The 16,111-nt window shown below is 44.7% G+C and overlaps 1 protein-coding gene across 2 annotated transcripts in view; it reads right to left on the bottom strand.

The window, feature by feature from the left end:
• The window catches only part of LOC139387474 (kinesin-1 heavy chain-like), a 41,533-nt gene extending 38,614 nt beyond the window's left edge, over nt 1-2,919 (bottom strand). Inside the window, exon 1 of one of the 2 annotated variants that reach the window (XM_071133710.1) lies at nt 2,561-2,919. In XM_071133710.1, coding sequence (XP_070989811.1) covers nt 2,561-2,689 — 129 coding nt within the window. In that variant the 5' untranslated portion in view covers nt 2,690-2,919. The remainder of the gene's footprint in view (nt 1-2,560) is intronic. The other variant, XM_071133709.1, reaches the window with a different exon arrangement.
• Nucleotides 2,920-16,111: the final 13,192 nt, after the last annotated feature.

The following is a 16,111-nucleotide window of genomic DNA, read 5'->3' as shown; positions in this document are numbered from 1 at the left end:
CCCAGGGGGCCAGCTGTGTGTGTGTGTGTGTGTGTGTGTGTGTGTGTGTGTGCGCGCGCAATTGGACAGAGACAGAGAGGCCTAAGCTCTGATTGGACAGAGAGAGAGGTCTAAGCTCTGATAATACGCTGGGAAAGTAATGACATCACAAGCCCTGAAAATGTCAACAAAAACAAGCACTGGAGACAGCCATCACTTTCTATCGCTATAATAGATTATTGTCTTCCAACTTTGTGGCTGAATGATATAGGCAAATGGGCCAGGTTCCATTATGCCAGCTCAGATCCACACCTGGCCCAAATATATACTATATATCCCCACTGACCATCCCTTTCAATGGCCAATGGCCATGATGTCATCATAATGTGTTTCCCATGAATGATGATGTCATTCTTTATTCAGTCTTCAATCAAATTTCATTTGTCACATGCCCTGAATACAACAGATGTTGACCTTACAGTGAAATGTTTACTTACAAGCCCTTAACCAACAATGCAGTTTTAAGAATAATACGTGTTAAGAAAGTATTTACTAAAATAAACTATAGTCAAAAAGAAAGAAAGAAAACATTTAAATTGAAAATAGAATAATAACAAATAATCAAAGAGCAACAATAAAACAACAGTAGTGAGGCTATATACAGAGGGTACCCGTACAAAGTCAAATCTAGGCCAAGTCCTACAAGCGTGATATTGTATAGTAGTGTTTTGTATAGTGGTGGTATGTACTACCCACATTTAAAATATACAAACTTACTGTGTTGTTTTTTACATTTTTTATTTGACTAGTAGGCAAGTCAGTTAAGAACAAATTGTTATTTACAATGACGGCCTACACCGGCCAAATCCGGACGATGCTGGGCCAATTGTGCGCCGCCCTATGGGGCTCCCAATCACGGCCGGTTGTGATACAGCCTGGTTTCGAACCAGGGTGTCTGTAGTGACGCCTCTTACACTGAGAAGCAGTGCCTTAGACCGCCGCACCACTCGAGAGTGTAAAAGGGGAAGTTGAAGATGAAGATGTGCAAGGACATGCACTCAGTGCAAATAAGTTACAGAACTACAACGGCTTGCTATTTGTAGCCTACTATATAAACCTTTCTAGACTTCATTATGTTGGCGTTGGTGAGGTGTGTCCAGACCAGGGAATCAAAGTCCATGGCTCTGTCTGAACACTGACTAAAGGTGGTCATACCTCATCTAGCGCTTATTCTCTTCTGGCCTACAGTGCAAATATGAAAAGATGGCATGATATGACATGTACAGACAGTTCTTTTAAACCAATTTCCCCACAGATCAAGGAAAGGGATTATGTCTAGAGAGAACAATATAAAACTTTTTTTTTTAAACTTCAAGCACCCCTTTGTGTGGAAGGCATTTCCTTCTTTTGTCATAACAGAGTGGAACCCATTTAATTATCCTTATCTGGTGTCAAGGGCATGTCCCAAATGACACCCTATTGCCTATATACACCCCATAGAGCTCTGGTCAAAAGTAGTGCACTACATAGAGAATATAGTGACATTTGAGTGCAGACAGATGACTACAGAAAACAAACAAACTGCCATTTCCTGAATCCACTTAGTAATGGGCCAGTGGTGGTAACTTTAACCTGATATTTTCAGAGATAATAACTGATGTAGCTACCTAAGTGCACTACACTCATTTGAAGAAATGTATGTCACTACCCGCCGTTATAACAACATTAACAGACATTGTAGCTACAGACCGTACAAACATCTACTAATGTAACAGTGGTTATGAGTTAATTAAATGTGTTGTGTCTAAATTGTAAATTCTGCTCCTCATACAGTACCGCACTTGGCTACTCTAGTCTTGTAACGTACCGCACAACAGTCTTGGTTTGACTAAATAAATCAACTGGGCCCAGCGGCGGTCATCGGAGCTGGCTTGTCAGTGATCTTGTTGATGAAACAGTTACAGTAGCTAACTAGTCAAATTCTGCACCATCTTTGCGTCTGGGTGTAGCTAACTTTAGGCCAGATAATCTGCCACTGCCATCTCAGCTGGCCTAAAGTTAGCTGGATAGCTAGAGATGAACTCCCAGCAGGTGTTGAGTGTTAACTGAAAAATGATGAGTATTTATTTTGAACGCAACGTTAGCTCATGTTGTTGGTAATGTAGTTAGCTAGCTAAAGTTAGCTAGCACTTGCCTGTCATTGTTGTTGTTGGATGACAGCTGACTGACCAGCTACAGTAGCTAACGTTACCTGACACGGCAAGATTAGTTCATTGCGACGACAAAAGTTGACTCGGTAAAGCAGAGAAATACAGCTAGCTAACGATACAAACGTGACTGGCTAGCAATCAATAGTGTCCTGTTTCCGATCGGTGATGGTGTGGGTGAACTAGCTTAGTGCTAACGTTTAACGCTACACAGCTGATGCGGGTGGACAGGTAGGTCAGTTAGCCAGCTAGCTAGCTACGCTAACACACTAGTGACACTGCTGGCCGAGCCGATCACCGTGTCAATGGCGCAGCGCAGACTGTCACAGAGGACACTCGTTTGCAGACAAAATAAATATGACAAACAAACTTACCCCGACGACCACATGGTCTTCCCCTTGAAACTTAGGTATGTATTTGTCCCCTCTGGTCACTTCTGAACTATTCAAGGGCCTGAAACGGCACATCACTTTGATGGTGCACTCCGCCGGTACGTCGGCCATCTTCCACGATTTATGGATGAAAACTCACAATAAAAACACTGAAGATCCTCCTTCTAGAGGCGGTCGAGGGAGAGAAGAGGGCGACACGGACCCTCAGTCCCAATATGAGACTAGAATGGGCTCAGATTTTCAACAATGAATGGCTATTTTCTTCTAGGGTGTGCTAAAAACACTTCATATCCAATGTGGAAGCCATGATGCCGGTGGATCACTGGCTGCTTACCCCCTCTGTCCGTGGGACCCATATACCAAATTACGTCACCACAAAATCGTCAACACTCCATCTGATGTAGCTGCTGTACACTATCCAGTCTAGTCGATTATGGTTCTGCAAGTTCATATCATTGACCTATATAAATGAATATACTATGGCAATAACCAATCAATAGATCAGATCATATGAATGATGCTAATGCATGAGTTTAGTTGTCATTAAAAGTATTCGCACCCCTTCACTTTTTCCACATTTTGTTGTGTTGAAGGCCTGAAAATGAAATGGATTAAATTGAGACTTTATGTGTTTGGCCTACACACAATACCCCGTAATATTTTCCAATGCCTCACAAGGAAGGGAACCTATTGGTAGATGTATTTTTTTAAGCAGACATTGAATATCCCTTTAAGCACGGTGAAGTTTTTAATTCCATTTTGGATGGTGTATCAGTAAACCCATTCACTACAAAGATACAGACGTCCTTTCTAACTCAGTTGCAGGAGAGGAAGGAAACCGCTCAGGGATTTCAACATGAGGCCAATAGTGACATTAAAACAGTTATAGCGTTTTATGGCTGTGATAGGGGAAAACTGAGGATGGATCAACAACATTGTAGTTACTCTACAATACTAACCTAAATGACAGAGTGAAAAGAAGGAAGCCTGTACAGAATGAAAATATTCCAAAACATGCATCCAGTTTGCAGTAAGGCACTAAAGTAAAACTGCAAAAAAATGTGGCAAAGAAATTAACTTTAAGTCCTGAACACAAAGCGTTATATTTGGGGCAAATCCAACACAACACATCACTGAGTACCAGTCTTTATATTTTCAAGCATGGTGGTGGCTGCATCATGTTATGGGTATGCTTGTCATTGGCAAGGATTAGATTGTTTTTTTTAGGATAAAAACAAATGGAATAGAGCTAATTACAGGCAAAATCCTAGAGGAAAACCTAGTTCAGTTGGCTTTCCTGTGTCTTATACACTGGGAGACAAATTCACATTTCAGCAGGACAATAACCTAAAACACAAGGCCAAATATACACTGGAGTTGCTTACCAAGATGACAATGAATGTTCCTGAGTGGCCTAGTTACATGTTTTACTTAAATCGGCTTGAAATCTATGGCAAGACTTGAAAAGCAGTTGATCAACAACCAACTTCCACAGAGCTTGAGGAATTTTTTAAATAATAATGTGCAAATATTGTACAATCTATGTGTGCAAAGCTCTTACATAATTACAGCTGTAATCGCTTCCAAAAATTTAATCTAACATGTGAATCTAACATTGACACAGGGGTATTGTGTGTAGATTTGATTAGAAAAATATATATATTTAATCAATTTTGAATTCAGGCTGTAACACAACAAAATGTGGAATAAGTCAATGGGGTATGAATACTTTCTGAAGGCACTGTGTGTAATATAGAACAATTAGATGACTGTCTACATCATTCCCTGTAGACTTATAGACTCTCTGTTATAGCCTCCTCTCTCACACAACATATGACACAATGGGAAAATGCCCGGATAGTGTTGAAACAGATTTCCTGGCTGCTGTTACCTGTAATAGCGAAGGAGAGCAATTTTGGGGGATGTCTCAGCTCATTTAAATACTAGATCGAGTTGCTCTCTGTTTATTTTCTCAGAGTGAGAGTGAGTTAATAGGTGTGGTTGTGATACTGGATCATGGATCATAGTCACTATTGTCACTAGGAAACAGAGGAGTCCCCAGGCTTAAACAGTGTCTCAAATTTCCTTATAAAGTAAGGGGTGCCATTTGGGACTCAACCCATTCTTTCCCCTCTAACAGCAGTCCCACTTCACTGTCAACCTGCGAGAAAGGCTGAGCAGCCTATATCGATGATGTCATTACCATCATAATCACTGCAAGTAGTTAATTAGTAGAATCATAATAATCACTTCACATAAGCAGCTTGACTGACAATATCAGAGTGGTGTTTTCATTCAGTACCAGAAGCAAGGTGTAATGACGGCCGGTAGAAAAACAGCAGACCTACTTCTAGTGGCATTAGGTTTAGGCTACGTTGTCCAGAAATGTTGTTGCTGGTTTTTATGGGAAAAACATGACCGAGAAGGATCTCTCTCAAACCAGGATCACACAGAGTGCTTCCCAAATTGCACCTTTTTCGCCCTATGACCAGAGCCTTATGGGCCCTGGTTCGAAGTAGTGCACTGAATAGGGGGGACTTTTGGAATGCTGACCCAGAATCCTCAGTTTTATAAGATGATGATGTAGGTCTATCTTTTTCAGTGCTTGTGTAACAGTATAACTTTAGACCGTCCCCTCGCCCATACCCCGGCGCAAACCAGGGACCCTCTGCACACATCAACAACAGTCACCCACGAAGCATCGTACAAAACCCATCACTCCACAAAATCCGCGGCAAGGGGAACCACTACTTCAAGGTCTCAGAGCAAGTGACGTCACCGATTGAAACGCTATTTAGCGCGCACCACGGCTAACTAGCTAGCCGTTTCACATCCGTTACACTTGGGAGGCTGTAAAGATGGTTAATGATAATAAAGGCCTTATTACATGGAACAAAGACTGTGTTGGCAATAAGACAGCAGGCATGCAGTCATTCAAGAGGGAAATCTAGTATCTGCATCAAAATTCAAAGAAACTCCCCAAAATATATTGTGTTATGTCATTATTTACATAATAATCATAATTTGAAAAACACTGTAGTTTGAATTTGTGCTTGCATGAGTTGGTTTTAGGTTTGCATGTGACAACCAACATTTGATTGGATTTGAACAGTGACATTCATTTAGTGGTCAATTTAGCTAATGAGAGGAAAGTACTAGAAAACTATTTACAGAGAATGCTTCACAATTAAATGTCACTGTAGTAGGCTACGTTTCAATTAATAAAACAGCAGAGGCAAGTCAATAACCTACCAAAGACATTAAAGATAATACTATGAAATGAAAGTGTCTATAGGAAAACGGCTAAAAGATTATCAGGACTCATATATGTCAAGAAATACATACAAAAAGAGCCACAATCCAAGTAGATTCAATATATATACACACAGTTATGTATACAATAGTTTTTTTATGTAAATTATAAATATACATACAGTTTTACAATGGAAGCATTTCCGCAGCCTTATTCCAAAACCGCCACAAGATGGCAGTCTTATAGCTCATTTGTTGTTGTGTTCTGAGCAGGTTTTTCACATTGACTGAGAGACCTAACGAACCACATGAATGTCTCCAAGAGAACCAATGATAAAATATGAAGGAACGGATTGAATGTGCAATATTTATACGAAATACAAATTCTAAAACTAAATTAAGTAAAGGAAAAATGTGCAGACAGGGAGCTGCTCTGTTTCTTTCCAACTAAATGTACAAAGGAAACCTAAGGGAGAACAAATAGTCAGACCAACAGAAGGACAAGAAACACTGTTGTACAAGTAGTTGCATAGTCTCTTTATGGATTCATAATAGTGCCAACATAAATTGAATCTGAATTCATTCACATTTGTTGGCACTAATATGACTCCATACCTGTTTTTCTGGATTGTGAAAGTTCTGTGCCGATTATTATATGGGGAACTCTGTAGTAAAGACCAATATTTTGGTCTTGTAAATGTGGTAAAAGAAGAAGACAGTGGCAAAGACAGTACAGTATGAAAACTGCTTCTCCAATAGAAATCTCCGATCACACTTGTAGGCGATGTTGTCCAGCTAAACTCATGCGTGGAAATATCACGCATTTGGTCTGTTTCTCAAACACTCCCAGAAGCCTCGCGATGTTGCGCCTTTGGGTTAGAAACTCACTACAGGTGAACAGGAAGTTATTTGGGTCTCCAGGAAGTTATTTGGGTCACGTGATTCAAAAATCTAATCCCTGATGAAAAGACATATGTATAGGCCCCATACACTCAGTGGCCAATTTATCAGGTACACCACCCCATACCTTCGCTCCTACAGACATTGAGTCATGTGGCTGTGGCTTTCTATATAAAACAGGCAGACAGACTTCGAGACATTCAGTTACTGTTCGATTGAACGTTAGAAAAGGCCAAAACAAGGGACCTAAGCGACTTTGAGCGTGGTACGATCATCACTGCCAGGCGGGCCAGTTCCAGTATCACAGAAACATCCAGCCTCCTGGGATATTTACGCATGACAGTGTCTTTGGTTTACCGAGAATGGTACGACAAACGAAAATAAATACAGTCAGCGGCAGTCCTGTGGGCGACAACAGCTTGTTGATGAGAGGTCGAAGGAGAATGGCAAGAATCGTGCAAGCTAACAGGCAGGCCACAAACAGGAAAATAACGGCGCAGTACAACATTGGTGTGCAGAACGGCATCTCGGATCACACAACTTGTCAGTCTTTGTCATAGATGGGCTAGTGCAGCAGATGACCACACCGTGTTCCACTCCTCTCAGCTAAAAACAAGAAGAAGCTGCTCCATTGGGCACGCGATCATCAACACTGGACAATTGAGGAGTGGAAAAGCATCGGCTGGTCCGATGAAACCCAGTTCCTTCTTGCGTCATGCTGATGGCAGAGTCAGGATTTGGCGTAAGCAGCACAAGTCCATGACCACATCCTGCCTGGTGTCAACGGTACAGGCTGGTGGCGGTGGTGTAATGGTGTGGGGAATGTTTTCCTGGCACACGTTAGGTCCCGTGATACCAATTGAGCAATGTTTTCATGCCACAAAGAATTCAAGCTGTTATGGAGGCAAAGGGGGTCCGACACAGTACTAGATTGGTGTACCTAATACACTGGCCACTTAGTGTATATTCTATGTATTGCCTGAAAATTAATTACTGTGTATTTTTGCAATGTACAGTATATAGAAGAGGGACAAGTTGGCTGTTCTATATTTTGTCAACTGTCATACATTTTGACATGTATTGACTTAAATGTCTTCTATTCTGGATTGTAGGTGATTTTTACAAGAGTCAATAACCGCAGTAGATAGCCTTAGTCTCATTGTTCAACTGGAGTCTTGATGTGTTCCAATGAAACATTTCATTACTTGACCAACTTTGGGCAGATATACTGTAAAGTCTGAAGCCAGTTTACGTTCTTGTTCATTTGAATTATTTGCACTCGCCTCCTGTTCGAGAACACAGCTCTGGTACACTGACAAATTCACTAATAGCATGAAGTATGAACTCTGTATGAAGCATAGTCTCTCTAGACAGACGGGTTGCCTCCCACAATGCACCAGTGTTCCAGCTCTAGGTCTATATGAAGGATGATGCAGTTAAGATGTCAAACTGATACTGTTACGAACAGGGAACCCAAGTGTTCCCTTCTTCCATTTCCTTCTCCTGACGTTTGATAGTTTTTTCTATTCAACTCACAAACCATCTCTATCCAGTCCAATGCTCTGCTTACCACATCAGGCTACCATCAAACCATCTCTATCCAGTCCAATGCTCTGCTTACCACATCAGGTTACCATCAAACCATCTCTATCCAGTCCAATGCTCTGCTTACCACATCAGGCTACCATCAAACCATCTCTATCCAGTCCAATGCTCTGCTTCCCACATCAGGCTACCATCAAACCATCTCTATCCAGTCCAATGCTCTGCTTCCCACATCAGGCTACCATCAAACCATCTCTATCCAGTCCAATGCTCTGCTTACCACATCAGGCTACCATCAAACCATCTCTATCCAGTCCAATGCTCTGCTTACCACATCAGGTTACCATCAAACCATCTCTATCCAGTCCAATGCTCTGCTTACCACATCAGGCTACCATCAAACCATCTCTATCCAGTCCAATGCTCTGCTTACCACATCAGGCTACCATCAAACCATCTCTATCCAGTCCAATGCTCTGCTTACCACATCAGGCTACCATCAAACCATCTCTATCCAGTCCAATGCTCTGCTTACCACATCAGGCTACCATCAAACCATCTCTATCCAGTCCAATGCTCTGCTTACCACATCAGGCTACCATCAGACCATCTCTATCCAGTCCAATGCTCTGCTTCCCACATCAGGCTACCATCAAACCATCTCTATCCAGTCCAATGCTCTGCTTCCCACATCAGGCTACCATCAAACCATCTCTATCCAGTCCAATGCTCTGCTTCCCACATCAGGCTACCATCAAACCATCTCTATCCAGTCCAATGCTCTGCTTACCACATCAGGCTACCATCAAACCATCTCTATCCAGTCCAATGCTCTGCTTACCACATCAGGCTACCATCAAACCATCTCTATCCAGCCCAATGCTCTGCTTACCACATCAGGCTACCATCGGTAGGCTGCCTGGTTGCACGGTTAAGAAGATTTCTACATGGTTCATAGGAATATACTAAGTGCTTTGTCCCGAGTGTTTGTCTCTGAGGAACACATACAAATGTTCCATTGTAATTAGATCACTCTGTTGTCGCAGGTACATTTCCTGCATCACAGGACATTTAAACTTGTAGTGTATTCGAGGTTTAAAAAGGCTTCTACAGTTTGTAATTGACACTTTTAAATTTTATACCTGATTTACCCTAACAAAAAAATGTATCAACCCCTACAAAAATGTATTATATTCCACATAATAATTCAAACGTTCTATTGCTGCAGGATTCTTTTCCTACTGTAAGAAACTGTTCAAATGAAGATCCTACATCTGTACATTTCTTAGTTGTGTTGTCATACACCTAAACTACTGATGTACCTAAGGACAAGAGACAGTGTGGTGTACGTGCTAATTTGACCACTCCTATTGTTGCTCAGGCTTAGCGATAGACTAGCATCCTGTCCAGGTGGTGTACTTGTACAGTAAGCTGCCTCATGCTGCAGAAACAGGAGATATAAGATGGCTCACGCTGCAGAAACAGGAGATACGTAGGCTCCTGCTCCAAAGAGCCGTTCTGGCTCAAGGCTACTTATTGTTTCTCATACTGTAACTATGTTGGGAGGGGAGGGGTTAATTTGATCAACGTTCAGGAAGATATACCAGTTGTACAGATGTAATACCTCATTTAAACCTATTTCATTTAAACCTATTACATCTTTGTTATCAGCTTGTTTTTGGGGTCTTTTTTCTTCTATTTTTTTTGTGGCTTACTGGCATTGTGACATCATCAGCTATGTGCAGGAGTCTCTTTCCTTATTCCTTTGTAATTTGGCTTTGAGAAATTATATCATGAAAGTCAAACTTTGTGATTGGTCTAAAGAAAAAATCCCATATTTGTATGTGTTAATTTCGTTTAATTCATAGTTGCTATGGGGTGTGGATCATTCAGATTCTTGTGAATGTGGAAATGCCCTTAGAATGAGAATGATTTTGAACTGTGTCTCTTTGTGTACAGTATGTTTAACACCTGCACTTTCTACCACAAACACAAAGAGTGACTAACACCATGGCTTGATTAGAATCATGTCTCAAAGCCAGCGTTTCTATGGCAACGAAGGCCAGGAGCGAGGGTGTGTGTGTGTGTGTGTGTGTGTGTGTGTGTGTGTGTGTGTGTGTGTGTGTGTGTGTGTCTGTGGTGAGTGTCTCACATTTGGAGATGACTGTGTGATGCCTGATGAATTGACGTGGACAGAACAAATCGTTCCAGGTTTTCCTCATTACATATTCCGTTGACTTCACTGCAACCTCATATCACTCATAACACCCTCACAGTCATTCCTTTGAGCTATAGTAAACAAAAGCCTTCCACTCCAACGCACAGGAAGTCAATTCCCAACATCCCCGGTAGACCAGTAACATTGTAGTTCGATTCTATCAAGGCCTGGATCAACCCTTCATGAATATCAGGATCATTCCAATACATAGGCTACATATGCAAACACATGTACGGTGCCAAAATAATGGAGATGCAATACTGGGGATATCATTATTATCTTTATCATTATCATTATCTTTATCGTTATTATCCCCCTTCAGACCTGTCTCCCCTGACTGTCCCTCCTTCAGACCTGTCTCCCTGACTGTCCCTCCTTCAGACCTCTCCTCTGACTGTCCCTCCTTCAGACCTGTCTCCTCTGACTGTCCCTCCTTCAGACCTCTCCCCTGACTGTCCCCCTTCAGACCTGTCTCCCTGACTGTCCCTCCTTCAGACCTCTCCCCTGACTGTCCCTCCTTCAGACCTGACCTCCCCTGACTGTCCCTCCTTCAGACCTCTCCCCTGACTGTCCCCCTTCAGACCCCTCTCCACTGACTGTCCCCCTTCAGACCTGATCTCCTCTGACTGTCCCTCCTTCAGACCTCTCCCCTGACTGTCCCTCCTTCAGACCTCTCCCCCTTCAGACCCGTCTCCCCTGACTGTCCCTCCTTCAGACTTGTCTCCCTGACTGTCCCTCCTTCAGACCTGATCTCCCCTGACTGTCCCTCCTTCAGACCTCTCCCCTGACTGTCCCCCTTCAGACCCCTCTCCACTGACTGTCCCCCTTCAGACCTGATCTCCTCTGACTGTCCCTCCTTCAGACCTCTCCCCTGACTGTCCCTCCTTCAGACCTCTCCCCCTTCAGACCCGTCTCCCCTGACTGTCCCTCCTTCAGACTTGTCTCCCTGACTGTCCCTCCTTCAGACCTCTCCCCTGACTGTCCCTCCTTCAGACCTCTCATCTGACTGTCCCTCCTTCAGACCTGATCTCCCCTGACTGTCCCTCCTTCAGACCTGATCTCCCCTGACTGTGCATCCTTCAGACCTCTCCTCTGACTGTCCCTCTTTCAGACCTGTCTCCCTGACTGTCCCTCCTTCAGACCTGTCTCCCTGACTGTCCCTCCTTCAGACCTCTCCTCTGACTGTCCCCCTTCAGACCTGATCTCCCCTGACTGTCCCCCTTCAGACCTGATCTCCCCTGACTGTCCCTCCTTCAGACCTGATCTCCCCTGACTGTCCCCCTTCAGACCTGATCTCCCCTGACTGTCCCCCTTCAGACCTGATCTCCCCTGACTGTCCCCCTTCAGACCTGATCTCCCCTGACTGTCCCTCCTTCAGACCTGATCTCCTCTGACTGTCCCTCCTTCAGACCTGATCTCCTCTGACTGTCCCTCCTTCAGACCTGATCTCCTCTGACTGTCCCCCTTCAGACCTCTCCCTGACTGTCCCCACTTCAGACCTGTCTCCCTGACTGTTCCTCCTTCAGACCTGTCTCACCGCTCAAACACATTCTGTATTGGCCCACTGACCCTCTGACGCACACACATAGAGGAGTGTGTGTGTATCTGTGTGTGTGCGTGTGTGTGTACGCATGTGCATGGAAGCTTGTCTCGCACCTACTTGTCTCTCTCCTCCCATCTCTCTCTCTCTCTCTCTCTCTCTCCTTCAATCTCCTTCAATCACAATGCTCAGCCCACACTCTCAACAGAGTTCAAATACTTTTGTTGTTTGTTCTCACAATCAGACAAGACACCCACAGCCTGGCTCACACTTTCAAGGCTGTGCTGGGGCTGTGTTAGTCTATACTGGGTTGTGTTAGTCTATACTGGGTCTGTGTTAGTCTGTACAGGGCTGTGTTAGTCTATACTGGGCTGTGTTAGTCTAAACTGGGCTGTGTTAGTCTATACTGGGCTGTGCTGTGCTGGGGCTGTGTTAGTCTATACTGTGCTGTGCTGGGGCTGTGTTAGTCTATACTGGGCTGTGCTGGGGCTGTGTTAGTCTATACTGGGCTGTGTTAGTCTATACTGGGCTGTGCTAGTCTCTACTGGGCTGTGTAGTCTATACTGGGTCTGTGTTAGTCTATACTGGGTCTGTGTTAGTCTGTACTGGGCTGTGTTAGTCTGTACTGGGCTGTGTTAGTCTATACTGGGCTGTGTTAGTCTGTACTGGGCTGTGTTAGTCTGTACTGGGCTGTGTTAGTCTGTACTGGGCTGTGTTAGTCTGTACTGGGCTGTGTTAGTCTATACTGGGTCTGTGTTAGTCTGTACTGGGCTGGAGCCGGCACTCTACTGTACTGTTTTTCACTGTGCTGTGTTGTGTTGTGTTGGCTGGGCTGAGCTGTGTTGTGTTGGCTGGGCTGAGCTGTGCTGTGTTGGATGGGCTGAGCTGTATTGTGTTGTTGTGTTGTGTTGGCTGAGCTGTGTTGTGTTGGCTGTGCTGAGCTGTACTGTGTTGTGTTGGCTGGGCGGAGCTGTGTTGTGTAGTGTTGGCTGGGCGGAGCTGTGTTGTGTAGTGTTGGCTGGGCTGAGCTGTGTTGTGTAGTGTTGGCTGGGCTGAGCTGTACTGTGTTGTGTTGCGTAGTGTTGGCTGGGCTGAGCTGAGCTGTGTTGTGTTGTGTAGTGTTGGCTGGGCTGAGCTGTGTTGTGTATTGTTGGCTGGGCTGAGCTGTACTGTGTTGTGTTGGCTGGGCTGAGCTGTACTGTGTTGTGTTGGCTGGGCTGAGCTGTGTTTCACGCTGTGTGTAGGTTGAGGTGAAGGTTGGCTGCATGTGTGAGGTCATTAATGAGAGAGACCCAGGAGAGAGAGAGAGAGAGAGAGAGAGACAGAGAGAGAGGGAGAGAGAGAGAGAGAGAGAGAGAGAGAGAGAGAGAGAGAGAGAGGGAGAGAGAGAGAGCGACTGATACGTCTGGCCGATGACTCACCGGTGCTGGGTATTTATAGAATGAGTGCGGGGGAGGTAGAGGGGGGAGTTAGGGGACGCAGAGGGGGAGGCACAGGGGCAAACGCTTTGGGAGACAGCCCGAGTTGTATCATCACAGAAAGAGTGAGAGGGAGAGGAAAAGACTAAGAAAAACAAGGGAGTGAGAAAGAAAGAGAACGTAAGGAAGACAAGGAAAGAGGGAGAGCGAGGGATGGGCTGGGAAGAAAGGGTGGAGAGGTAGGAGAGGTAGGAGAGGAAGAGGAGGGATGGGCTGGGAAGAAAGGGTGGAGAGGTAGGAGAGGAGGAGGAGGGATGGGTTGGGAAGAAAGGGTGGAGAGGTAGGAGAGGAAGAGGAGGGATGGGCTGGGAAGAAAGGGTGGAGAGGTAGGAGAGGAAGAGGATGGATGGGCTGGGAAGAAAGGGTGGAGAGGTAGGAGAGGAAGAGGAGGGATGGGCTGGGAAGAAAGGGTGGAGAGGTAGGAGAGGTAGGAGAGGAAGAGGAGGGATGGGTTGGGAAGAAAGGGTGGAGAGGTAGGAGAGGTAGGAGATGAAGAGGAGGGATGGGCTGGGAAGAAAGGGTGGAGAGGTAGGAGAGGAAGAGGAGGGATGGGCTGGGAAGAAAGGGTGGAGAGGTAGGAGAGGAAGAGGAGGGATGGGCTGGGAAGAAAGGGTGGAGAGGTGGGAGAGGAAGAGGAGGGATGGGCTGGGAAGAAAGGGTGGAGAGGTAGGAGAGAAAGAGGAGGGAGTGGGGAGGGGGGCTGTTTTTAAAATATCACCACAATAACAGATCCAGACATGGATCGGGGTGTGGCAGACTGCTGCTGGTTTGATGACTCAGAAAGCTGACGTGCGTGTGTGCAGATTTGTGCACTTGAGAGCATATATATGTGTGTGTGTGTGTGTGTGTGTGTGTGTGTGTGTGTGTGTGTGTGTGTGTGTGTGTGTGTGTGTGTGTGTGTGCTTTTGTGTGTGTGTGTGTGTGTGTGTGTGTGTGTGTGTGTGTGTGTGTGTGTGTGTGTGTGTGTGTGTGTGTGTGTGTGTGTGTGTGTGTGTGTGTGTGTGTGTGTGTGTGTGTTCATCTGTCTGTCCATTTCCGTCTGATTTCATGTGTGTAAGTTTTCTTCTTTCCTGGTGTGTTGTCACATGCGCATGCAGACACACACACACACACACACACACACACACACACACACACACACACACACACACACACACACACACACACACACACACACACACACACACAATCACTGCTACACACATACAGCTACACACACACAGGCAGGTGTCCATAGTCTAATGAGCTCTATATTCAGTATGGTCAAACCCTGGCATTTTCAACACTATCACATTTCTGACCATCGTTGACTCTTCTCCAGAACAACGCCTCCACAACCTCACACTGTGTTAAAGGAGAGAGGGAGAGATGGAGAGATGGGGGATGGAGAGAGGGAGAGATGGGGGGATGGAGAGATGGAGAGATGGGGGGATGGGGGGGTGGAGAGAGGGAGATATGGGGGGATGGAGAGAGGGAGAGATGGGGGGATGGGGGATGGAGATATGGAGAGAGGGAGAGATGGGGGATGGAGAGAGGGAGAGATGGGGGGAATGGAGAGAGGGAGAGATGGGGGGATGGAGAGAGGGAGAGATGGAGAGAGAGAGAGATGGTGAACTGTAAAGAACAAAGCACCTCCCACAGTGTGCTGTGATCTCTGCGTACCGAGGCCATTAGTCAGGCAGAAACTTTAACCCATGAATATCATTACAGAGCGAAACGGGTAGAATACACTGAACTGTATGTCCTAAGATGTGTAAAAATACACACTTTTGCTTGTTATCCAAAGTCTGAGATGTAATCAACAGTATGTATGCGTAACCTAAGTCTGACAGTTCTGACCAAGTGAACCAAGTGCCCTTTAATAACTAATCTATTTGCACTTTGTGACATCTGCTGATGTAAAAAAAAAGGCTTTATAGATACACTACCGGTCCAAAGTTTTAGAACACCTACTCATTCAAGGGTTTTTCTTTATTTCTACATTGTAGAATAATAGAGAAGACATCAAAACTATGAAATAACACATGTAGTAACCAAAAAAGTGTTAAATAAATCAAAACATATTTTATATTGGAGATTCTTCAAGGTAGCCACCCTTTGCCTTGATGACAGCATTGCACACTCTTGGCATTTTCTCAACCAGCTTCACCTGGAATGTTTTTCCAACAGTCTTGAAGGAGTTCCCACATATGCTGAGCACTTGTTGGCTGCTTTTCCTTCGCTCTGTGATCTGACTCATCCCAAACCATCTCAATTTGGTTGAGGTCGGGGGATTGTGGAGGCCAAGTCATCAATCAATCAAATGTATTTATAAAGCCCTTCTACATGAGCTGATGTCTCAAAGTGCTGTACAGAAACCCAGCAAAAAAAAACAAATAGCAAGCAATGCAGGTGTGGAAGCATGGTAGCTAGGAAAAACTCCCTAGAAAGGCATGAACCTAGGAAGAAACCTAGAGAGGAACCAGGCAATGAAGGGTGGCCAGTCCTCTTCTGGCTGTGCCGGGTGGAGATTATAACAGAACATGGCCAAGATGTTCAAATGTTCATAGATAACCAGCAGGGTCAAATAATAATAATCACAGTGGTTGTAGAGGGTACAA

This window comes from Oncorhynchus clarkii, chromosome 28 (assembly GCF_045791955.1).
Source record: "Oncorhynchus clarkii lewisi isolate Uvic-CL-2024 chromosome 28, UVic_Ocla_1.0, whole genome shotgun sequence".
Taxonomy (NCBI): Eukaryota; Metazoa; Chordata; class Actinopteri; order Salmoniformes; family Salmonidae; genus Oncorhynchus; species Oncorhynchus clarkii.
Note: the sequence above shows the minus strand (reverse complement) of the source record. Positions and strands in the feature narration are given on the sequence as shown.